The sequence below is a fragment of the Bombyx mandarina genome, chromosome 10, assembly GCF_030267445.1.
Source record: "Bombyx mandarina strain Sakado chromosome 10, ASM3026744v2".
Taxonomy (NCBI): Eukaryota; Metazoa; Arthropoda; class Insecta; order Lepidoptera; family Bombycidae; genus Bombyx; species Bombyx mandarina.
The window spans coordinates 11,634,224-11,661,055 of record NC_143217.1 but is presented as its reverse complement, the minus strand read 5'-3'; the positions used below and the strand labels follow the sequence as shown (position 1 = coordinate 11,661,055).

General features: G+C 36.2%; 1 protein-coding gene across 1 annotated transcript in view; it reads right to left on the bottom strand.

Annotated features, from left to right (window-relative positions):
* The window catches only part of Rab26 (RAS oncogene family member Rab26), an 81,466-nt gene extending 55,025 nt beyond the window's left edge, over positions 1 to 26,441 (bottom strand). Inside the window, exons 1-3 of the mRNA XM_028174620.2 lie at positions 26,121 to 26,441; positions 10,766 to 10,930; positions 3,341 to 3,451 (exon numbers count right to left, since the gene is read on the bottom strand). Of these exons, the coding sequence (XP_028030421.2) occupies positions 3,341 to 3,451; positions 10,766 to 10,930; positions 26,121 to 26,126 (282 nt within the window). The 5' untranslated portion in view covers positions 26,127 to 26,441. The remainder of the gene's footprint in view (positions 1 to 3,340; positions 3,452 to 10,765; positions 10,931 to 26,120) is intronic.
* Positions 26,442 to 26,832: the final 391 nt, after the last annotated feature.

Here is a 26,832-nt window from a genome sequence, read left to right as displayed (position 1 = left end):
CATTAGAATTGAATTACTAATTTAACATGACTGAAACCGTGGGCACACTTTAGCTCTAAAATGGCAAAATAGAATAGACCAAATACCCTTTTTTTTGAGAATGTTTTACGGCCCTGTATGCTAGTCCTTATGAGCCGACCACTTACGCTGATTCTTGGTGTGACGAATAATAAATTACGACTACTAAATTACGACGACTAATAATTTAGGATCAAATCCAGGAATAAGGAAAAGAGAAAAGAATATCAAACATTTATTGAACATTTAGGTGTTGTTACATTGCTCGAAGGTTTAAGCTGATTTTAGTTAAAATGATATTAAATCCTATCAAACATTCGATAACATGGTCTTATTCATAATTATCGAAGCTTTATAAGCCGATTATAAGAACAGTCAAACAGTATTATTCATCATAACTGATTCGTTCATTAGATATACAAAGGGTTCGTGGCCCATACAGCCTAATTGGTAACAAAGGCTGACAGTATGTCCCAAGAACGTATCACTAAGCTGAAAACAATCAGTTGGTCGTGACAGACAACCAGGGGTAATAGCAATGGGAAGACTATGCTAGAAGTGTTATACAAAATGGAAACAAAATCAAGAAATCACAACTAAGTGTGATTGCATAAACTCGAGACAAGTCCGATTTCAATGACCGAATTACTTTTTTTTTTGCTTTGCTTAGAAATAGTGACCCCAGCGATCGACATTACTATTTTAATACAGAATTTTATCGGTACGCAAACAAAACACTTTAGCTCTTCTTATAACTGACTTATAAAGATTCCTAGCCAAAGACACCTGTGACAGAGAATCTGAGAAGTGTGCGATTGGGATAGTATGGACATGTGATGAGACGATATGAAAATGAGGTTGGTAAGATAATGTTAACTATGAATATGGAAGGATATAGAGGAAGAGGTAGACCTAAAAAGAAATGGATGGATTGCGTGAAAGACGATATGCACAAGAGGGGAATGAGCCAAGAAATGGCATATGGCAGAGGAGTATGGAAGGAGAAAACATGTTGCACCGACCCCAGGTGACTGGGAGAAGGCCAGGAGAATGATGATGAACTCATAATGAGTAAAAACATTACGACGTTGTACGTGTTAAGCGCCAGATCTCTTTAATAGCGATATTTTTCTTCCAACTAAAATAAAAAAACAAACGTATGAACATTGATTGACTCTTATATTTTAAGGCACCGCTTAATCTTAGTTCGAAATTAGTTTTTGCATACGCTTTCCATTCCAAAGAAGAATTTGAAAATACGTTCACGCAGATGGTTTCTATTTACTAAATCGAAATCAAATTAATCAATTCAGAAATGATTAAAACATTTTTGTTTTCTAGAAATCGTTCGCGAAAGTTCTTATGCAAATCTTCGACTGACCTTTAAAAATTTTATTTGGTCTATAATATATTATTTAATTATTATTTTCCTTACTACTTATGTGATTTTATGTGGATCAGACACTGACACGTGACAACAGCCAATTGATTGGCGCGGCGCTTGGGTGTTGATCTTGATCCGTTCCAATGACATTATAAAATCAAGTTACTTTTTATATATCTGTATATTAATACGTGAAGCAAAAACTTTGTATCCTTTTTAAGAAAATTGCGCCGACGGAGGAGTATGAATTTTTCCACACTTATAGAGAATAATATAGAGAAGAAGTGCACAATGCTAATATTTTTTTAAAATAATGCATAAAAGATACATTCAATCAATAAAGAAAACATTACACACACTACATACGATGTATTTGACGCACACACGCATGCATACTATTTATTGTTCTTGACGTTTGTTGTCAAATTGAGAATAGATTAAATATTGTTTGTCTTTGTTAATATTTTTTTATAGAGTAGCCTTGGCGAAATTTGTGAAAAAGTATAAAATACAATCATAATAGTGTACAAACTTACAATTCCAATTAATTATAGTCGTATTTCGACTACTGCGGGATCTCTAGTATAAATGAATTGCTGTTCGTTAGTCTCACTAAAACTCGAGAACGGCTGGACCGATTTGGCTAATTTTGTTCTTGAATTATTTGTGGAAGTCCAGAGAAGGTTGAAAAGGTAAATAAATATGAAAACGCTCGGAATTAAATAAAAATAACAATTTTGTTTTTCCTTTGATGTGGCCACCGTCGGACGGATTCCGTTTGTTTGTTTTAAGTTTATTTTATACAAAAGTTTAGGACTTTTATTTATCAATTGAGGCACTACGAATTCTGCCGGGTCAGCTAGTATCTATACTAATACATATTATAAAGAAGAAAGATTTGTTTGTTTGTATTGAATAGGCTCCGAAACTACTAAACCGATTTGAAAAATTCTTTCACTGTTTGGAAGATACACTATTCCCGAGTAATCTATTTGAAAAAAATTAGAGATTCTTAATAAAACTCTAATAATGTAACCCAAGTTGTAAAAAAAATTACCTAAAATATTCTTTACATCGCATGCCCTGCGAAAACTATTCATGATAGAATAAAATAACGACTTTGTAGAACACATTATTATTTACAAAAAGTGTCGCGACAGCATATGTCTTTATAGTTATGCTGCAATAAGTGTTCTTTTATTTAAAAAAATAGCGACCCGCCCTCGCTTCGCTTCGGAAACATTAAAACACACATGAAACAAAAAAAAACAAAAAAAAATGAAAAAAAGTAGCCTATGTTCATCAGGGACAATGTCGGCTTCTAATGGAAAAAGAATTTTTCAAATCGGTCCAGTAGTTTCGGAGCCTATTCGAAACAAACAAACAAACAAATCTTTCCTCTTTATAATATTATTACTAGCGACCCGCCCTCGCTTCGCTTCGGAAACATTAAAACACACATGAAACCAAAAAAAAATAAAAATAAATAAAAAAAGTAGCCTATGTTCATCAGGGACAATGTCGGCTTCTAATGGAAAAATAATTTTTCAAATCGGTCCAGTAGTTTCGGAGCCTATTCGAAACAAACAAACAAACAAATCTTTCCTCTTTATAATATTAGTATAGATATTTAAAAAAATAAAACAACGTCAAATATCGTTGAAATTTTTGTTAAAGACCCGAGCGGAGCCGGAGCGTGCCGCTAGTTATAATATATAGTGATGTTTACAGATAGTTATTGGTCAACCGACAGCACTCATGAATATTAGTTCCACTACAACAATTTGTACAAAAACACTAAAAAGACACACATAAGGTACACTCGTGATACTGGAACACAAACGCGTTAATTTATCATTGAAAATAATAAGCTTACTTCAATTAAAGTAATTATACCAAAAGTTTCGAATCCAACATTTAAAGAAGTAAAATACTTACCGTGAATCCGATACCCACGGTGGCTGAGAAATTCCCAGCCTGGAATTTCCCAGTTTCGAATTGTACCAATAAAGATGTTTTCCCGACACCGCTGTCGCCCAGCAAGATTGTCTGTTGAATAAGTTATTTGATTAATTTACACAATATAGAGATGCGATATAAACTTTTACGGTTTTAGTATTCTTTACAACAGCAAACTCTTCATTTTTATTGGATACGTTAAACGCAAAATAACCAAGTAACAATTATTAAGTGGTCTCATTTTAAAGGCTATGAAATCCTTTGTATCATTCGGCTACAGTGAGTTACAATGTTGGGAGATTTTTTATGGAATTATAGTTTGCCCGAGTATCAATCAGAAGTGGAATGAGTCCAATGAGTGGAAGTTCTCATGACATCTGTCATGAAAACTTCCACTCAAAAATACAAAATCAAATGACTAATGAACAGATTCATATGATATAAACAAGACTTCGACCACGTACCTAATAGCGGACATTACCGTCGCGTTTCCGATCCGGTGGTAGATTCTAAGAACCATTGCTCATGCTAGGGCTAGTGTTAGGAACCTCCTCAGGTTAGAGCCCCTTGAGCTTACTTACTCGTTCGGTTACGCTGGCATAGCCTCTAAAGGCCTCTAAAAGCTTAGGTAGGAAGAAAAAAAGTGCTATAAGTTCATGGGTCCTGAGAGTCACCTTTTTTATTTATTGCTTACATGATGGAACGAGGGGAGCCTATGTATGTGTAAATGCCGCCACCCACCTTGAGACATGAGGTCTAAGTTTCAGTTGTACAGAGCAACTAGTTTAGCTTATCGGCCTATTCATACAATAAAACAGTGGGTTGAATTACCAAAAGCATTGGAACAAGTACGTCGAAGCAATTAAGATGAAACGCTATTGCTTCGAGGATGAAGTGAGTAGTATTAACTGATGCGAGCTTAAAACACGACCCACATTATAAAATTATTATGGGAAATCAAAGAGCATAATTTGGACCAGCCACAAAATATGGCTAAATATTAATTAACTTTTATTTATTAGAAAGAAGTCTACTTGTATAGCTGTCTATTCCAGATAACGTTCGTGCCTTTGAATTTTTCAATACAGCGCGACTACCGGAATTTCGTTTTTGCTAAAAAATTAACTTTTATTTTCATTTTCGTTTCGTTTTACAAAATAATTGATATCTTTTCAAACGAAAGCATTTACTTTTTTCAAACGGATGATTGCGTAATTTTTTATTGTTTCCGAAAGAAAAAAAAATGAACTGGAAAAAAAATAATACAAAGAAGCTCCTAATTACCCGAAGTTTGTTTTAAAAAAATACTTTCGAGAAAATTCGTACGAATTTTTGTTTTGGTTCGCGATTAAAAGTTCTTTAATTGACTGCTTCGTTGTGGAATTTCTCGAAATTCTGCTAATTGTAAAATTTTATTTCGAGCTTAGAAGCACAAAAGCTGACTTCGCGATTTGCAAAAATCGCTTTCACATGTGTCTTTTAATTATGTTTTAATTTGAGCTTTTTAATGTATCTTTAATCTCTTTTGTTAATTCTTTCGGTAATCGAATTTTTAATCTAGAATTTAATTTTCATAACATGTATTTCTATAAACCCAAAACTACCACCCGATTTTTACGTAAAATGAATCGAGACAATGAACATACTGTCGTATTTATTATTGTAGATGTATCCGGTATTACCCGGGTGTCACACTGTTTTTCTACGATACAAATATCTTGGTGCTAAAATTTCATCCAAATACATGCCCACATATGTGCACAAATATAAAACAATTAACCATCGCTTTTTTTAAAACGTTCCACAATTACTTAAATCTGTACTTGACCAACCGAACAAAGCATCGCCTTTGTCTACAACTCAACAACTCAACTGTGCTTTCACTAGACTCTGCGGCATTAACTGGATTGTTTGAGTATTTAAACGGACTCCAACTGGAAAATTCTAGTCTTGCAGCTCAGTACAAATTTAAGTTAAGCTTTAAGTTTTTAATGCATTTTTAATCCAACTAAATTTCTCATTTCTTAATGCAATCTCATAATATAATAGTCAAATAAACCTATTGTAATAAAAATGAGCAAACGGACAGATAGTACTGTATGTAAGATAATTTCAATAAAATATAAATAAATACACTGCTGCTTGAGATACAGGTTTTATCACCTAGTTCAAGCACAGATGCAAATTATGATTGTGTTTCTACTCCTATTTTAATAATAAATAAATAAACAAAGGTATTAGATCATCTTGTGAATCCGCGTCCGCACGGGTAGGTACCCCCACTATGTCTATTTCCTGTATAATGACCATAACTATATAACTATAACATTAACTGTTACAAAAATACATAAATCCTCTAAATAATTTTGTATTTTTTTGCAAAATAGAAGCCAGGCTTTGCCTTTAAAGATTCGAGGTTAAATATATCCTAAAATGTTAACATTTAAAACTCGCCCAGGTTGCATTTAGCTCAGTTGAAACACATTTTTGAATTGAAGCAATCTTCATAATGTGTGTTAACTTAAAAGCCAATCTTCTGAAAGGCACAGACGGGTTCGAAAACATTAACACTCACAGAAAACGACTTCTACATGATATGTACTTTAGGAGTAAAGCACTTCACATATATTAAAGGGACTATACATTACGCGAATTTACTGTGAAGCGTTTCTCCTAACAGCTATTTGACGTCTATGTAGTCTTGCAAGTTCTCGTATTAAACAAATTAATGGAGAAAATTTGTGGAAGACAATGACGTTTTGTTGTTTTAGTCCCTATAGATAGATATTGGAACAGTTATTATAGCAAAATAAGCACACGGAATGGAATTAAAAAAAAAAAACTTATTGCCAACAAAAGCAAACGGGTATTCGTAGTGCCAAAGATACAGCCGTAAAACTTGTCTAAGTCGCGTCGCGTGAATCTTTTCGAACTACGTTTAAATAATTTGCATTGGAAACACAAGCATGAGGATGACCCAGTAAAAATATGCGTAACGTATCAGTTCTTGATGATTGGAATGACTATTCTGTAACGACGGCTAGTGCGATGGTAATAGTTAATGGGAGGATCATCGCTAACTATTCCTCGGGGTATCCCCATGGAACGCACAGTATATTATCATCAAATATCCACAGATTACTAATGAGAATCGACCCCGAAAACAAACACAAAAAAGGAAACATCAAAAGTCATTGAATGGGCATAAATAATAATGATACATTTTTTTGATAATTTCTTTACAATTTATTGTTAATTTACTACTTCTTTAGATGTATTTTTTTATTGCTATTTAAAGCTATTTTACTAAACGATACTACACAATTAGATGTTAAAAACATTGTCCACAAATGTTCTCCCGGGATTCGAATATACGTATTAATATATTTTCAGTCATCTGGTTTCCATGGCAACCTATCGTTAGCTATTGTAGAGGAAGGCAGATTAGTGATAGCTCCCCTCGTCGGTTAGTTACAATCAATTATATACAGGTCAATGGAAGCAAACTACACTAAATTGATTACTTACCCGTCGAGCCAGGGTCGCAGTTGATTATAATATAAGATGATCTTGTAGGTAAAGAATTTCGATTATTCGTATCTAAATTTGCGCTAAATCATAACCCCACAGTGTCTTCTTCGTGTTATATTGTGGAAAGGTTTTATGGCTAGCTTGCTTGGTAAGAGAGGATGCGAAGTCGCGAAAAACGGCGCGATTTTATTTCAGATGTCACCACCAAGTCATTATATAGTTGTTTCTTATTTGAATTATCCAAGGTTACGTTAATGAAGACTCATATATGATAATTAGTTATCAAATAAACGAGCGATTCTAGTGAGCATTATAGGTTTCTGCTGGGTTTTATCTTGTTTATTTTTCATCAATCGTCCGTAGTATTAATGAAAAAATATATATCAGAAAAACAAATCTAATCTATGCCTAAATATAATTAAATCAATCTAATCAAATTATTTTCTTTTGGCATTTGGAAATCCAAATTTTGACAAAATGAAATCACCAAATCCCATGAAAGAAAAGAAACAATTAAGGAAGAATAGAGAAGTACTACTACAACTACTATTGGAGATATAACCCAAGGAAAGTTTTTGTCAGGCAGACGGCTGGTTGCAAATCTCATGCCAAATCTCTATGCAGCATAATAAGAGGAATGCCCGATTCCACATATTGTGGCACAAAGGCAAGAATAGTCCATAGTGTTAATAACGTAATCGTGTAATAAGGCACTGGATTCTTCACAATGCTTTAAAAAAAGTGTGCTAACCTTACGAAACACGGCTCGAGGCTACTTCATCACGTATGACGTCATTTGGGGCCAAAATATAACGAACTAACTATAGAACGCCGGTTTCGGCAACTCTAAACGATGGGACGATCAATGATGTAGATAACAATTAATTAAACCATAGTATATACACTAACACAAGAGGATTAGCCTTAAAAACAATAAAATTCCGTTCAACTACTTTAAGTATTTCCCTAAGTTCCACCCTAATTTCTGACTTGGGTATTAATAGTATGGCTTGTGGTGGACGCGAACACGGGGTAGTATGTGAATGTGAATCATACGCCGGCCTGAATAGATATTAACTTGTAGATGTTACGACAAAAGAAAGATCTTCCACCCCAGCGGGTGAAATTACTCGGTAGACCGACGGTCCGAATGTTATTATTCGGAACTCGTACGGATGCAAACTAATCTTGAATATTTCGTTAGCTAGATTTAGGCATCTGTCAAATATCTTGTATTCCGTGATAGCTACCAGTTGCAATCTCATTTTAATTATACGAATTATCGGAATCTTGATTTATTTATTTATAAATTACAGCTTTATTTTCTTGGATGACGTGAAATAATCGAATCGAAGTGAAAGTAAGGAGAATCGCACACTTACCCACCACGAAGAACTGAGCATACTTTCTAACAGTCATGTGCGCCTGGTATCAAGCTATTTTCGGATCATATAGACATGACGATATGGAAGGCCAACAACCATTTCGAGACATGAGGTCAATAAGTCTTTTTGTTTTGTTTTTCAAAATAACTTCAAGACATGCAAATTTTGGTACCTACTATTTTAGTTGGCCCGGAAGCCTTCCCTAACCAGAACATTTTGTTTCACGCGAGGTTCGTGAGACAATTGTGTTGTGTGATATAGGCTGAATATCTTCTTCGTGTAACTCATGGTTGACTGGAACTGGTCTGATGATTAACCTTGTAATCGAATTACTTGAATTGGTAGCATTACCGCTCATGGACCTCGGCAATTCCAGGGACTCAACCAAGCCGTTGCTCATTCATCTATATACAGTCAAACCTGGATAAGAGAGAGTTCAAGGGAGCACAATCTCATTCTCGCTTATAGAGGTTTCTCACTAACCCGAGTTTCTCGCTAATGCACCCTCTGAATTTCATTTCGCGATTTTTCGGATTCAAACGCATTCACTATTTTAAGTTTATCACTTAATGACAGTACTTTAATTTTCCGTTTTGACATGATGCAGAACAGAACTTTCCTTCGCAATTGATTAACGATAAAGTGAGTAAGTCCGACAAACAGGACGGGACACAGGCACACGTGTCCATTTGAAAAGAATGCTATAAAATAACGTTATTTAGTTCCACGAAATAGAATAGGTTCAATATTGACGAGAAAATAATTCAAAAACAATGGAAGGAAGTTCCACAAAAGTTAAGAATGAGTCATAAAATAGCAGATGTTAAATTTGTAATTTGTTTTTTCAGTCGTTCCTCCTAAATAGTATAAATAAATAAAGCTCGACTGTCGTTTATAGAGGTATAGATAAGTAGCAGTCTCACTTACGGAGGTCCATGAGGGAAAAAGGACTCTCTCTTACAGAGGTTTCTGTTTCTCTCTAATAGAGGTTTTGGGGGCTTAAAATGACGGGTCCTGGCTATTACTCTCACTTATAAAGTTTTCTCACTTATCCAGTTCTCACTTACCCAGGTTTGACTGTATATAAATGAATTGCTGTTCGTTACTCTCGCTAAAACTCGAGAACGGCTGGACCGATTTGGCCAATTTTGAATTATTTGTAGAAGTCAAGAGAAGGTTTAAAAGTTAGATAAATATGAAAATGCTCGGAATTAAATAAAAATAACAATTTTGTTTTTCCTTTGATGTCTCCCCCGTCAGATGGGTTCCTTTTGTTAGTTTTAAGTTTATTTTAAACAAAAGTTTAGATCTTTTACTTATCGATTGAGGCACTACGAGGTCTGCCGGGTCAGCTAGTTTTTAATATTTATGGGCTTAATATACTTCTCCTAGCAAATACTATTCCCAAAGCGCGCTCTTTCAGTTTTTAAAGTATAATGTTATTTGATTAGTGAAACTGAACAATTCTGGCTCTAAAAATATTAACAGGCAAACACACCGTTCACATTACCTATGATCTCACTGTTGATATTGAGAATGCACTCAACTGTCATGTTAAATTACTGTCAATGGAAAGTATGACATTATTCAAATAAAAAAATAAGGAATAATAAATATTCTTTTTAACAGTCTACCTGATTTGGTGTTCTGTTTAAGAAAACCAAAAGAAAAACAATACGTTTACGAGCATTCTTAATAAGAGTTTTAACTAGAACATTTTGCTTTCTTCGAACGGAGACAAAGGAAATCTTTCACAAAAGAATAATTGTGGTTAATTCATAGTGTACCATTGCTTTCTAAGATAAAACGTTTATATCCTCCAGTTTGAGAGGAAAATTACTAGAACGAATGGCGGTCCTCGTCCGAGTTAAAAAATCCACCACAGAATTAAATTAACATTAATTTTTAACGTAAAATAAATTAATTACGCAATGACGTTTTAGCTAACCTTGAGATATTAGACAAAAAGTCTTTATTCTTTATTGCATTAGCATATCGTCTATTCTACGCTTCAAAATTGAGAAAATGATCAGAAGAATGGTGATAATCAAACGTAAAGGCCCGCAACCCATATCAGCAGACTTAGAACTTAAAATGCGTTTTGTCTAATCGCTTAGACGGTGAAAGAGCTCCAGTTCGCTTGGTGTTACCAGAACCCATAGATATCGCAACGTGAATACCGCCGCCCATATTAAGATATGAAGTTTCAATTAAATTTCCAGATGTCCGAATTGTTTTGTACTTGCCTATATGATTTGAAATTAGCATCGTTCGATATGAGCAAAAGAGAATCTTATGCCTTAAGCCACGACGACTTCTTTAAACTACGCAATGTTTGTGTAAAAAGGCCAACAATAGAAGTTTAAGGTGAACAAAGATTTATCGTTAATGGTCGAACAAGCAATTGTCATTAATATCCCCTGACCGATTTTACACTTTGTTCACTGTTTTATTTCTTAGATTTTCGATCGTAAAACGAATAACTGACCTTGTGAATTGGCACGTCTTCCTCGGCATGATACCGCATGGGAGTTTCTGCGGGAGGATGGTAGTCCCTGTACCCGGTCGGAGACGGAGTGCTTCGAACTTTGGGGGCTCGAAGAGTCTCGTCTTCAAAAACATCATCACTCATGCTGTCGTCCGTTCCCATTTGCTGTAAAGATAAGTTATATTAAATACTAGCTTTATCACTTTTAAAAATAGGAATCTTTAATGTTCTTTTTTTTTTTTTTTTTATTGCTTAGATGGGTGGTCGAGCTCACAGCCCACCGGATGTTAAGTGGTTACTGGAGCCCATGGACATCTACAACGTAAATGCGCCACCCACCTTGAGATATAAGTTCTAAGATCTCAGTATAGTTACAACGGCTGCCCCACCCTTCATACCGAAACGCATTACTGCTTCACGGCAGAAATAGGCAGGACGGTGGTACCTACCCGCGCGGACTCACAAGAGGTCCTACCACCAGTAAAGTTCTTTAAGTATTCCTTTAAGTATTTCAATATTAATGGCATAATTTTGCATTCAACTTTCTAGTTTGAGCAGATTCATATTATAGTATACCTACCAGGTGGGCTGTGAGCTCGTCCACCCATCTAAGCAATAAAAAGAATAAAAACAAAAAGTTTTAGTAAGGATCCCTAATTTTTTTTAAAAAGAATATAGCCTAGTACTCGCTTCCAAACAGTGAAACAATTTTTCAAATCGGTTCAGTAGTTTCGGAGCCTATTCAATACAAACAAACAAACAAATCTTTCCTCTTTATAATATTCTCTCTCTCTCTCTCTCTCTCTTCGATCGATTCCTCACTGCTGAGGATCGTGACTCCGTCCGATTTCGTCAACCAACTGTCTCCATCGATCCCGCCCTGCAGCCCTGCATAATATTAGTTTAGATAAAATATAAGTATTATAATATTTTAAGAAAATTTCAAGGCTGATGATAGCGTTTCGGAAATATTGGTTTAGTAAAGTTTTCTTCTCAACCCCACGTAGCAATTATGCGGCCCGACTCCAAGTCGCGGTATCCGTGCCGAGATTTATGGACTTGATTCGAGTTTTCATTGTGTGAACAAATAAGGGGACGTATGTGTGGTCCCAAATGTACTACCATACAATACCCTCGCCCGTATATTCCAGAAAGTTTTATTTAACAAGTCAGTTTAAAGTAATCAAAATATTTATTCTGAATTGAAAAGAATTAGGAATTTATTTCCAATATATTTGCATACAAGCAGTGGATTGAAGTCTTTAAAACGCTTCATAAGATGTAATTATTGAAATTAAAAATGAGTGAGCAGCATTTTCCTTCTTGACATTTTTAAGTGAGGTTTTATTAATGTACTTTAAGTCTCATCTGTTTTTATGAAGGAGGCAAAATGAGCGTTTAATTTTTTTTCACTGCGAAGGAATATTTTAATATCAAAGTAAAATTAAGCGACTAAAAAGAGCAACTTAATGAAAAACCTTTTCGCTCCAAGTGCTTTCAAATATTGACAGGCAAATATTATATTTTGATTAATTAAAGAGATATATGTATATCGTTTACATATAATGACAGTAATATAGTTAAAATTTGAACCCTTTTTTAATATGCTTTTATATCAGCTTCAGACGTATGTATGTATCTTTGTAACGGAATCTTTGAACATGATTTTGGCGCCCTTCAAAATGTCGTATTAGCTCGAAATTTGGTATACGTATCAATGACCGATGACAATTCGATATTTTTAAAAAAATGTTATTACTACTTACTGGTGGTAGGACCTCTTGTGAGTCCGCGCGAGTAGGTACCACCGCCCTGCCTATTTCTGCCGTGAAGCAGTAATGCGTTTCGGTTTGAAGGGTGGGGCAGCCGTTGTAACTATACTGAGATCTTAGAACTTATATCTCAAGGTGGGTGGCGGTATTTACGTGGTAGATGTCTATGCGCTCCGGTGACTTAGATCCATTAACAAAAAAACGATTATTTAAGTTTGATCTCTATCTGTCTATCTTTGTAACGGTATCTTTCAATATAATTAGCACACGTACAAAAGGACCGATATTTTTTTATTATAATATTTTTTTTTATTCTTTTAATTCGATCTTCTGTTAGAGCAGGCTTTTTTTTAAGTTTTTATACAACTTTTTTTACTAGATAGATAAGAATAGATAGAAGATAGACTAGATAAATTGTCCAATCTTAATTTTACTATATACGTTCCTCCCATCAAACTGGTATGTAGACTGTATTAGAATTAGTCTGGCTGGCAGTCAGAGGCTGCTTTACCTATGGCGCTGGCTTTGGCATTTTCAATTATCTTGTTACATTTCGTGTTTGTACCTATCCCATTTTGATCGCGCGCTTACTAGAGAGCGCTGGGGCAGTGCTCGACGATCTTGTCAACCAAAAGACCCAAATATAGATAGCACACAATTTAAATTTATTGAAGGAGCCATACTTTTTTTAACATATATTTTTATAGCCTTGTGTTACAAAAATGTTTTGGTCGTATCTTACAAGGGAAGATAATAAGTAATATTCTGTTCCTGAATTAAACATTTCGCCGAGGAACCGTAGCTGAGGAGTCAAGGAGCCGTGGGTGACCGATCTCTGCGCAAAGGTAATGTTTTTTTTATGATTTAAGGATTACTGTTGGCCCGGAGGCCTTTCCAGTTTCACCAAGACAGGTGGGCGAGCAAGAGCTCAGCCAGGAGGGGAGCACGGCAAAGGTAATGTCTGGACATGAGCGCTATATGGGGTATATACGTCCTTACTAGTAGTACGCAAACGCCTTACCACCAGTGATTACGCATACATTTTGCTGATTAGATTTTGAAAATCTTTTTTTCTGTTATCGCTTAGACGGTTCGACTAGTTCAAGTCGTACCTGGCGTTAAGCGGTTACCAGAGCCCATGGACATCAGCAACGTTAATACCGCCACCCATTCTGAGACATGAGTTTTAAAATCTCAGTATTTTTACAAAACACGACTGCCTCGCCTTTCAAACCGAAATGAATTATTGCTGTTTAAGGCAAAAATGGGCAGAATGGTGGTACCTACGTGCGAGGTCTCAAGACGTCCTCCTACCAACAGTAATTACGCAAATTATAAATTATAGGTTTTGATTTTTATTACTCAATAATATTAGTCCTTCACCGTGCAAGTCAATCGTGAACATTTGGTATGTATTTCATTGGAAAAAATAAACTTTCCGTAAATAAAAAGCAAATTATTTAAGGAAAGTTGATTTCGTATTTCTATGGAAAAAATAAGCGGAACATACAAAACTTTTTCTGTACAAAAGCACTTTAAAGAAAATAAAAGCAATTGGAATTTGTACACAAATCGAGCGTTTACGTATTCACGTAAAAGTACTTAAATGACTTTGTAGGATTTATTCCGTTTTTTAACTATATTATAAACGAGTCGTCTATTATCAAAGGTGGCAATCTGTGCATTTGGACAAAAAAAAATTATTGATATGTCAATACAGATTGATTTGAATATAATCGTCTCCTTCAAAGAATACGGTTCAAAACCTGCATTAAAGAAAGGTTAATAGTTAACCTGTTATTTATCTAAGATGTCGTTCCGAAGAGTTTTGTGACTGCCAATGGAATACAAAGTCAATAATTCGTTTTTCTGATTTACCAATCATTATCCAAAAGTCAGATTGCCGGCTTTGATAATAGTCGACTCAAATGTCATTCAATTGTTCTTTTTACAAATTGATTACGTATTGGGAGATATTCGACAAAGGAAAGATCTTTCGCCGCAAGGGAGAATTTGTTTGGTATATCGACAGTGCAAATGTTATCATTCGGATTTGTATATGTCCAAAATTATCTTAAAAATGTCATTAGCGCGACTCCGGCGTCTGTTAATAGCTATTATTCTATGATAGCTACCGCCACAAGTGTATTAAAAATATCATATTTGCATCTCACTTTTCTCACTAGATATGCATACGTTAGAGTAGGATGGAGTTTTTAGCTTCACGTCCTAACGGATCCATCAGATCCAATAACCTTTGCATTAGACGCCTTCAGCTCTAACACTAGGACCCCGGTAACCGTACTCGTCGAACTCGACACAGAGTTCGATGTGCAACATAACCCATGCATCAGCTCGCTGAGTTTCTCGCCGGATATTCTCAGCGGGTCGCGATTCCGATCCGGCAGTAGATTCATTCGCGAAGCAGCTGCTCTTGAGTTGTTAGGTCTCCTTCGGAGGCGCTCGGGCATCTGTTAGCAAATCCCACCCCTCCTGGCTAAGCCTTTGCTCGCCCACCTATGCTGGTGAAACTGGAAAAGCCTCCGGGCCACCAGTAATCGATCAATATCTAAAAAAAAGTTTTTAGCTAGATTTCTTGTACCCTAGACAGATACAGCATCAAACAATCGTCCTCGCCGGAAATTTTCAAGTTCAGTTGAAAATCGCACTACCTTGCACAATAATATGGCTCCTACGATATATGTAACTGTATAAGTTGCTACTTATTTTGTATTTACTTGCATATTTTTAGTATTTATATGTATGTAATCGTATGTAAGTCTATCTTATATTGTATTTATTTTTCACATGTGTGTATGAGTATAAAATAAATAAATAAATATTTACTAACAATCACGCCACGTTAACTGGTCCCGTGATAAGTTCGTAAAGAATTTGTGTTACAGGTACCAGATAACGGAAATAAATGTAAGATTTTTATTATACACATACATATATTTAATATACATCCATAACCCTGGAAAAGACATTTATATTTATCATACAAATATCTTCCCTTGGCGGGATTCGAACCCGCGACCCCCTTGTGTAGTGACCATGTCACACCAGACGGCCGTTAGTATAGATTTTATGTAAGTTTATTAAGATATAGCACCGTCCATGCTAGTTTGCTTATTCCTCTCCCTGCAAGGTTGTCTGGAAGAGATCGCTTTTAGCGATAAGGCCGCCAATTTACGTCACCGTCTATTATTTGTTTTATATGCTTGCTCTGTACAGGTGGTGTCAAATAAAGAGTTATATTATCTATATTATTATATTAATACGTGAAGCAAAAACTTTGTATCCCTTTTACGAAAATTGCGCGGACGGAGGAGTATGAAATTTTCTACACTTATAGAGAATATAGAGAAGAAGTGCACAATACTAATATTTTCTTAAAATAATGCATAAAAGATACAATAAATCAATAAAGACAACATTACACACACTACATACCATGTATTTGACGCACACACGCATGCATACTATTTATTATCAAACTTTTGTTCTTGACGTCTATTGTCAAATTGAGAATAGATTAAATATTGTTTGTCTTTGTTAATATTTTTTATAGTGTAGCCTTGGCGAAATTTGTGATTATAGAAGTATAAAATACAATCTTAATAGTGTACAAACTTACAATTCCAATTAATTATAGTCGAATTTCGACTACTGCCGGACCTCTAGATATTGTTATTATACAGCTACAAGTATATTTATTGACACGAAACAAATGTGGTGCATGTCAAAGTTTGGAAACCGTGAAGTTCTGCCTTTATTAAAATGCTACGAACATTTCATTTCCTTTTAAATGCAAACATTTGACATAAAGACTTTGGTATTACATTTACGTATTTCGGGTATGTTTTTTAATCTAAGAAGAAGGGAGACCTTCTTATGTCAGAGATGAAAAGCCCTTTTGGAACGAACGCATTAGCGATGTCTAAGTAAATGTAATAATGTAGTCTCTTTATATTGAGAGGCTTATTCTATTCGTTCGGTTATTTTACGTTGATTTCTTGATATTCTTTAATACGAATAAAATAAACTTATTAAAATTATATAGAATTTTATATTTTATATGACGCAGAGACGATGCCCTTAAAACCCCTTCAAACATCAAGTGGTTGTTTCTAAATGAATTGGCTTTGGCAATGCTGTCGTCACTATTGCCATTGTGATCGCCATTATCTGAGTGGTAACTCATGCTAGGCAAAGTGGAAAAAAAAAATTGGACCTATACCTGTGGCAGTTTGTTTCCTTTTACAATATTCAAGAGGTTCAACCTCTCCGGCGGCTTGCACTCAACTACCCTTGTCTTTTTATTTAGGAGGAAAGGTTTACTGGCGAAGACCGTTTCAGGTTCACCCGGAAGGTCGGGCGAAGCACGGGCTAATCCGGGTAGGAAAGGATTTACTAATAGCTGCCCGAGCGTCAATTTCTGCCGCGCTGTCGGAAATTGGATTTAATACTCATTTAGGGCATAAAAAAAAACTATCAATAGATAGACGTTTGCGTTGTGCGCATGATATTAAAGAAATATGAAACATTTACCATAAGGTTATTTTTAATTTTGAAATTCAAAAAACGCTCTCCCATATGTATATATATTTGAGAGATCGTGATCGTAGTTTTCTGAATTGCACTATAGTTACGTTTAATGTCTTAATATAAAATGTATTTCCAAACGAAGTTTCACACATCTAAACTCCACTCCTCGAGTACGAATCGCCATAAAGGACAAGATGTCTAAATAAATCTCATATTAATAAACCTAAAATACAACAAACGTAAGAATGCCACGTTCATTACATAATATACCTTTAACATAATATCAAACATTTGAAAATTACATCAAAAGCTTCGAAGTTACATCAAAAGCTTTACGGTGACTGTTTTCTGTAAAGCTTGCTGCACGACTGCGTGTGAAACTCATTAGTTTGAGTAACTCTTTCTTACGACACCTGAATATTATTAGGCGTTTATACAAAAGCTGTAAGTCATCGTGGCATCAAGACGTCCGGCGCATTCGTATCTAGCGATGCATCGGTGTTCGAATCCCGCCAGCGGGTACTAATTTTTCTAATGAAATACGTACTCGGCACTCACGGTGAAGGAATAACCTTCACCGTGGAAGTCAATCGTGAACATCGTGATATTATTTATCGTGTAATAAAAATCAAACCCGCAAAATTATAATTTGCGTAATTACTGGTGGTAGGACCTCTTGTGAGTCCGCGCGAGTAGGTACCACCGCCCTGCCTATTTCTGCCGTAAAGCAGTCATGCGTTTCGGTTTCAAGGGTAGGGCAGCCGTTGTAACTACACTTGAGACCTTAGAACTTATATCTCAAGGTGGGTGGCGCATTTACGTTGTAGATGTCTATGGGCTCCAGTAACCACTTAACACCAGGTGGGCTGTGAGCTCGTCCACCCATCTAAGAAAAAATAAAATAAAATACACGTCATACCTACACACAACCGTAATACCGTAGAGGGGAGGACATTCCAAAACCACCGGTCAACGTCCTCGCCGAACCCGTCGCTTGCGACGAAGGGCTCGACGAGTAAGTAAACTAACTCATAGACATAGCCCACTGGGTTTTTCTCCGGATCTTCTCAGTGCGTCGCGTTTCCGATCCAGTGGTATAGATTCTGCGAAGCACTGCTCTTGCTAGGGCCAGTGTTAGCAACACTTCCGGTTTGAGCCCCGTGAACTAACCTACACGTTAGGGTGAAGCTGAAATAGCCTCTCAAGGCTATCAGCATAGGAAGGAAAAAAAAAGAGTCGATATTTCTTTATTTTCAACTATTGACTTTTTACCGTTTCATAAATATTAAAACGCAAACAATTTCCACGAGGTACCAGATTTAATTTCGAAAACTAGTTCGTTTATTAAAAATACGAAGAAAAGAACCGAAGAAAAATATACCTAAATTAAAAAAGTTTTTTACTTAACGAAAAGTGAAAAAAATAATCATCGTATTTTTTGCTAAGCAAACCATTTTTAGGTCAAATAATCTATTAGGCGTAGTTAGAAATGGTTCATTGAATACAAAGGCACGTACTTTTTATTATAACTAACGTCCTTAACAAAGCGTGCGTGAGTTTACTCGAAATACAAATTAAAGAATTTTGAAAAACATACTTTACATAGTCCGATTTCAATTTGTATAATAAATTTTTTCAATAAATGTGTCTGCGATTTCGTTCGTGTTGACTTATTTTTTATGAGATATAATCCCTATCGCTTGATTAGGATGAGTTAATTCAAATATTCGCTTTGAAATTAATTTTCACATTGGACCACGTAACAAAATAAGAAACTGAGCAATGCCATCTATCAACCACTAATAGACACGCGCATGGTTTCTTAGAAATTTAATAAATTTTGAATATCGATTATGACCGATTATTGAACACCGATATACCGATTATGAATACCGATTATTGAGCACCATTAATGGATCGGGAGGATCCGTAACGACGTGTTTTAGGCGACGTCGACTATTTACCATTCGGTTTATCTACAGGATTGGGTATGTAATTCCCGGCGGCCACGACAAGAGGGTTTTCATGTCGTCCCGCCTTTTTAAAGTGGCGCAATGATGCTGACTTTATATACTTACTGACTGAGTCAAGCTCCAGGTCATCATGGAGATCCACGTTCCTTAGTAACCATGGTGCTCCGACAGCTATCCTGCAAATATCGACTCGTAGACATGGCGATGTACGTGAAGACTGAAAATCTATTGTTCCATATTATAATAACTTTATCAGGGGTTCAGGGGTGCAACCTAGTCCGTGAAGTGTTTTATTACGCGAACATTTGGGACACAAGATAAGTCAATCACGAGTTGCAAGGGCTGCCAGTTTTGGAATCAATGAAAAACAAAAAAAAAACTTACAAAATACATATTTTAAATTTCGCATTAAATAGTCCTAAACTATGATTGACCTAAGACACGAGTGCTCAGAAAGATATTGACTCCGAAGGATAATCGGAATTTTCCAATTTTTATTATTTCAATAGTGCTAACCCTGATTTAAATTAATATTACTTACTGAACAAGTTTAACATGACTGAATAAGATCCGCTATAAGCTACGCAGTATTCAACGCGGTACATGTGTGTTTTATTGATTTCAATCATGTGTATGTGGAGCGAATATGTAAGACACATCATCTTTCGAGTTCGTTGTAATTAATTAAAATCGGCTAAGGAGCTCATGGCCCGTTAGTGGATTCACAGACACCACAAGATAAACGTCGCATGAAAGATAATATTGAAATTTAATAAGTAAATTTGCGTTTACGGTTTGTGTGTGTGTGTGTGTGTGTGTGTGTGTGTGTGTGTGTGTGTGTGTGTGTGTGTGTGTGTGTGTGTGTGTGTGTGTGTGTGTGTGTGTGTGTGTGTGTGAGAGAGAGAGAGAGAGAGAGTATGCCTTATTGTACGTAAACAAAAAAAAATGCGAAATATTAAGTACAAAAAGGTACAATTGGCAGTCTTATCGCTAAGAGCGATCTCTTTCAGACAACCATCAGGTGGACAAGAATCATTTGGAAACGGATTATACGCGGTGTACCTATACATACAGATACCTACATACATACATACATACATATATTAATACTAGCGGACCCGACAGACGTCCTGTTAATGCAAGCCCAATAATTCATTCAAGTCGATCCAGCCGTAAGTTGCAGTATAGATAAATAGCCTAGATACAGACTGTAGCTCTATCTGCCGGACTGAATTGGACACCACCCAAACGCATACAAAAAAATCATTCAAATCAGTCCAGCCGTGCAGGAGGAGTTCAGTGACAGAAACACGTACAGTATGATTATATATAAAGATACACATACACATACATATACATACACAAATATATCATCATCATAGTCGGTTACTCTTGGCAGAGCAGTCGTGGTCATGTGGAATTTTTGTTTATTAAAGCCTTGACAACTGTTCTCTATAGTTCGCGAACTGAGGCTTTGCGCGCGCCATCGTTAAGGTGGGTACCAAAGTAAGAATGTTTACTTGATCAGACCAATATTTTTTCTAATGGTGTTGTTAATATTAGTATATAATATTTCAATCATTTCATTTCATTTCATTCATAGATTACAATATTAAAGACGCTATGCAAATACATCAGGTCAATTTGCAATTTGAAATTGCGTTAAAGTATAACAAAAAATTTACATACATTTGAGGACTAAAATAGATAGACGATATGGATAACAACTTTATTCTACACTACGTCTCGTTGTTCAACTACTCAAACAACTTTATTATAATTCATAGAACTACCAGCTTTATACGAAATTCGACCGTATTAAACTTTCAACCCAATCAAAGTTAATTTTGTTAATGCTTAAACATTTTAAAACCAAATTAGAAGACTGGGAATCCTTAGATATTTGTTTATGACTTATCCAACAAGATGACACATTCGATAGCGGCGCCATCTGTCTTTCGGGAACCGCAACGGATCCGCTCTGGCTGAAATGTTTCAGCGATCCCGTGCAAACGTCCTGAAACCGCAATGTCGTATTCCCGTATTGAACTTCTGTAGTTCTCGTATGTGTTAAAAGATGGCGGAATGAGATTTGAACGTTTGAGACGAAACAAGCTAATAGATAAGATTTGGTAGTTTCGTTTGTCATTACCGCAAGTATCCGGTGTATTTCTTTCGAAATATAATTACGTGTTATTAAATTAGGAACTTTAAAAAAAAATGCTTTCGCCAATTAAAGACGTCCAACAAAGTCATAGAAGTCGAAAGCTTTGAAGCAAAACTTACACTACATTGCGTCACTTTGAGAAGGCGGCACGACATGAAAACCCTCTTGTCGTAGCCGCCGGTAATTACATACCCGATCCTGTGGACCGAATGGTAAACAGTCGACGTCGCCCTAAGCAGATCCACTGTTAATGAATCCTCTCCATCCATTAACGGTGCTTTTAGGTAGCTCAAGCACCGGTCACCGTCCTCGCCGAACCCGTCGCGTTGTCGACGAGTAAATTAACCCATAGACACAGCCCACTAAGTTTCTCGCGGGAGCTTCTTAGTGGGTGGCGTTTCTAATCCCGTGGTAGAATTCTGCGAAGGACCGCTCTTGCTAGGGCCAGTGTTAGCAAAACTCCCGATTTGAGCCCCGTGAGGTGAGCCCAGTTACGCTGACACTGCCTTTCAAAGCTATTAGCTTAGGTAGGAAAAAAACCACTACAATATTTTGAAATTAAAATCTTAAAATCGTTCCAGTTTTAGCAGAGGGACAAAGGAGTATATAACGACCAACTTCGAGACTTCCGATTGACTTGAAAATTTGGACACGTATCAAGGACAGATGACAAAAGAAATTCATTATATTGACCTGATATTATTATTTTTATTGCTTTGATGGGTGGACGAGCTCACAGCCCACCTGGTGTTGAGTGGTTACTGGAGCTCATAGACATCTACAACGTAAATGCGCCACCCACCTTGAGATATAAGTTCTAAGATTTCAGTATAGTTGCAATGGCTGCCCTGCCCTTCAGACCGAAACACATTAATGCTTCACGGCAGAAATAGGCAGGGTGGTGGTACCTATCCGCGCGGACTCACTAGAGGTCCTACCACCAGTAATAACCATGACAGGGATCAAATGACAATTAAACATTAAATTTAAAACATTACATTTAAGTTAAACTTGCTATTTATACGCTATATAACCTTTTTTTTTATTTTTTCAATTTACAACTATGAACTACATTTGTACCTTGCGTCCTTTAAACAAAAATATGAGGGAAGAGACTGCAATACCTATAATGTTTTTAAAATCTATTTTCCAATTTATCAGTAGGTACATCAAATTAATTTCATGAAAATAGTACCATAATAACTATTCTCACTTGCAACTCATACCCACTTCGGTAAAGCGGCACGACACGAGAACCCTCTCATCGTGGCCGCCGGTAACTACATTCCCGATCCTGCGGACAGAATGGAAAGCAGTCAACGTCGCCCAAAACACGTCATCTCGGATCCTCCCGATCCACTAAGGGTGCTTTTAGGTACTTCAAGCACCGGTCACCGTTCTCGTCGAACCCGTCGCTTGCGACGAAGGGCTCGACGAGTAAATTAACTCTTAGACACAGCCCACTGAGTTTCTCGCCGGATCTTCTCAGTGGGTCGCGTTTCCGATCCGGTGGTAGATTCTGCGAAGCACGGCTCTTGCTAGGGTTCGTGTTAGCATCGTCATCAGGTTTGAGCCCCGTGAGCTCACCTACTAGCCACGGTTACACTGAAATAGCCCCTAAGGGTATCAGCTTAGGTAGGAAAAAAAAAAACTAACATTAAACAGTAAACTAGCTACGTGTTTACCGTCACCCGAATTTATATGAGAAACTTATTGGTTTTCGATTACCGAAACCGAATTTCATTGAAAATTGGAATAAAAAAAAAACTATCGGTAAAACCCGCCATCCAATATACATGCAAAGTAAAATGTAATGACATTTCCATAAATTTTATTTTAAGAGGGCGTCCTACTCTCGTCCCCCGGGGGCGAGAGGGGGAGGAGAGGGGCGGGGAACTGGGTCAATGTCGCCCTGCGTTCAACCGGTATACTCTGTCTTCCCTCGTCACCGTAATTGCCTATTTACGATCTATTGATTCCTTTTTGAATTGATTCAATTTTCATTCTAAAAAGCTGTGTCTGATTATTTTTTATGCCGTTTCTTTGCCTATGGTCCCATTTTAACTTGATTTAGTTCTGACAGTGGTACCCATAACAAAACCAACCAGTCTTCAATTTGTTTGAATTTTTTTTGTTATACCGAAAATTTTCAAAGCCGTTTTTTTTGTCAAAATATTTGTTTATGATTTACTACTTTACATAATTTCAAACTAATCACTGTAACTATACACTTCTTTCGGTTACTTCTATATGAAAAGTTACCTTAGATACTTAACTAAAATTTAAATACCTAATTCCAATCAGATTTTTCATACGTGATGAATTTTATTAATTAATTTACTCACTAAGCAAATTACAATTGCGATTGTTTGTTATAAAAATAATAATAATTAAATGAACAGAAGAATTTACGTTCTGTACATCTTCTATATATATTAATACGTGAAACAAAAAATTTCTATCCCTTTTTACGAAAATTGCGCGGACGGACGAATATGAAATTTTCTACACTTATAGAGAATATAGAGAAGAAGTGCACAATGCTAATATTTTTTTTAAATAATGCATAAAAGATACATTAAATCAATAAAGAAAACATTACACACACTACATACCATGTATTTGTTGCACACACGCATGCATACTATTTATTGTCAAACTTTTGTTCTTGATGTTTGTGGTCAAAATATAAATATTGTTTGTTTTTATTAATATCTTTCTATAGTGTAGTCTTGGCGAAATTTGTGATTATAGAAGTATAATAGTCTTTGAAAATAGAATCATAATAGTGGACAAACTTATAATTTCAATTAATTATAGCCGAATGTCGACTACCAGGCGACCACTTAATAAATGTTTTAATAAATGTACCTATTATCTCTCTCGCAGTGCGATGCAGTGAGGGTAGCTTATCGCTTTTAAACATCCGTTTTCAGAATTATCATTACTATGTTAATGGATCCGTATATTACAATTTAGAATCTGCAGAGCCATCGAGGCGGCTAATCGAATTAAAGAATCGATATGAAGTTATGCGGTTATGATATTTTAAGTTACAAAATATAATTTCACTACAGTGAAGTCCAGTGATGGATTTAGGCTTGATTGCGCCCTAGGCTCTGTGTACCGCGCTGTCCTTAATGCTAGAATAAATTTTATTAATTTTGATCCAATATTTGTATTTTAAATTTAAAATAACTTTGTTTCAATTTTTTTTATAATTATTAATCTGACCTCATTTTCAAAGGAGAATGTCTTTAAATTTATTCGTCTCTGAAATATTGACATTTTATAAATTTTGCCGCCCCTCAAATCATGCCCTCCTAGACCCGGGCCTGACGACCCTAGGCGTTAATCCATCCCTAATGAAATCCAGTCATGCTGCGCTGCGACAATACAAAAATAAAATAAAAACTGTTTTTTTTAAAGTGGTCGCGCTTCACTTATTGCCCCTTTTTTTTATTACTTAGCTGGGTGGACGAGCTCACAGCCCACCAGTTAAGTGGTTACTGGAGCCTATAGACATCGACAACGTTAATACGCCTCTCACCCTGAGATATAAGTTCTAAGGTCTCAAGTATAGTTACAACGGCTCTTCGAACCGAAACGCATTACTGCTTCACGGCAGAAATAGGCATGGTGGTGGCAGCTACCCGTGCGGACTCACAAGAGGTCCTACCACCATTGATGGTACTTATATCATATCAGAAACCTTCCTTGGATCTCCATCATCAACTCAACCAAGCTTCATCAAAATCGGACAAACACAGACTTTAATTAAAACAGATAATACAATCGCATTCGCATAACATTTTCATCGTAATTAAACGTCACGTCGCAGTTACACACGAGAGCGATGAAGCTATATATTTTATCGCGGCACTTGTCCGCTATCGGCGTGGAAGCGTTGTGATAACATTAATTATACCGCAGGCACTGCACTCGTAGCGCTACCGATGAACCTTGAACTTCGATTTGGGCCTCATGTCGACTAATCCAGGGGTCAACTGTTGGAATGACACCGCACGCCCTTAGACATGGTGTCGTAATCTCGATTGTATGGTTAGCGGCAGAATTAATGCAAATGCAGTGCAGAATTAATGCAAATGATTATGAACAAATGTATACCAACTTTATCTATCATAAATAACTATATTTATCTTTTATTTTATTATACAAATTTTAATTAGATCATGTTGGGTCCGATCTTTTTACTGGTGGTAGGACCTCTTGTGGACGCATTTACGTTGTAGATGTCTATATGGGCTCCAGTAATCATTTAACAACAGGTAAGCTATGAGCTCGTCCATCCATCTAAGCAATAAAAAAATAAAAAAAATAAGTTTCGTTACGTTTAGATTCATGTTTTAACATGCGCTACAATTACTTCTATCATTAGATGTCACATTAAATAATTGTTTTTACGAATGCTGAAAAAAATATATCGAAAAAGCTGCTGTTTAAGTCCGGGCGTAATGTGGGAAGGTACCATTCACGTTACGCCATCAATGAGCTTCGACAACCGCTTTATATCGAGTGTGTTATGAACATGTTTTCCTTGCTACGAGAAAAATGAAATTCATATGTGTTTTGGTACTTGACATTCAATTTTAGATAATATTCTTTTTTAAGGTTTTAACTATTAGTTTTTCTTAATAAATTAGTGTGAATCAATCGTTGTGGATCAATGAAAATCTAAATCGTGTTTTCGAGAATGCAATCTTAAAAAAAAACGTAATTTATTGATCTAGTAACAACTCGGGAAGCTACGTAAAGTGAATGAAAATTTTTGACAGTCAACCTAAGGTCAATGACTTCCAGACGTCAAATACACATTCCCTTTACATAGTCCACCAATAAATGTATTAGACAAACGATTCTAAGTTACTTACGCTCATCTTCTGTCGAGGCACGCACTCATTTACTCACGTATAATCACAGCACTCATAAACAAATTGACAGCCCGTTGCTTACATGCCACATCCTCGGAACGAACACAGATAAACGCACACTTGTACACGTGACTATATAACAGTTGACACTTAATAGGCCGCTCTTTTATTCGGATATTAGATTCGAACAGATATCGGGTTAAAAACTAAGAATTTGAGGTTATATTTCGGATCGGTAGGGCATATTGGGAGCGAGTGTGCTGTAAGGCCCAAAATTGCATGCGCTCGTGTCGTTGTGTGCGCGGCTGTGTAGCGACGCGACTGGGTGAGCTCGGGGTGGGTTGTGCGCATGTGTTCGTGCGTCAAGCTACACGAGATAACAGATTTTCCACGATCGGTTTCAAGATAACTGAAGTTTGGTTTTGTGACGCCTAAAACGTTCTTTGCATTGTAAATAGAGGATAGGGAAGATCGGTTAAAATCGTACAGTTATTGAGTTAATTTCGCAGTAAATAGATCTATGCAATATGAATGAGGAGGAATTAATTGAAAAGGATTGGATCGTGTTAATTTAAGCTCGTAATTTTCAATACAAATTTTGGATGTTTTTTTGACCCATCTGATCTTAAGTGGTTACCGGAATCCATAGACCAAAGTCGTAAATGCCGCCACCAATTTTGAGGCATGAATTCTATTCTACAGTACAACGACT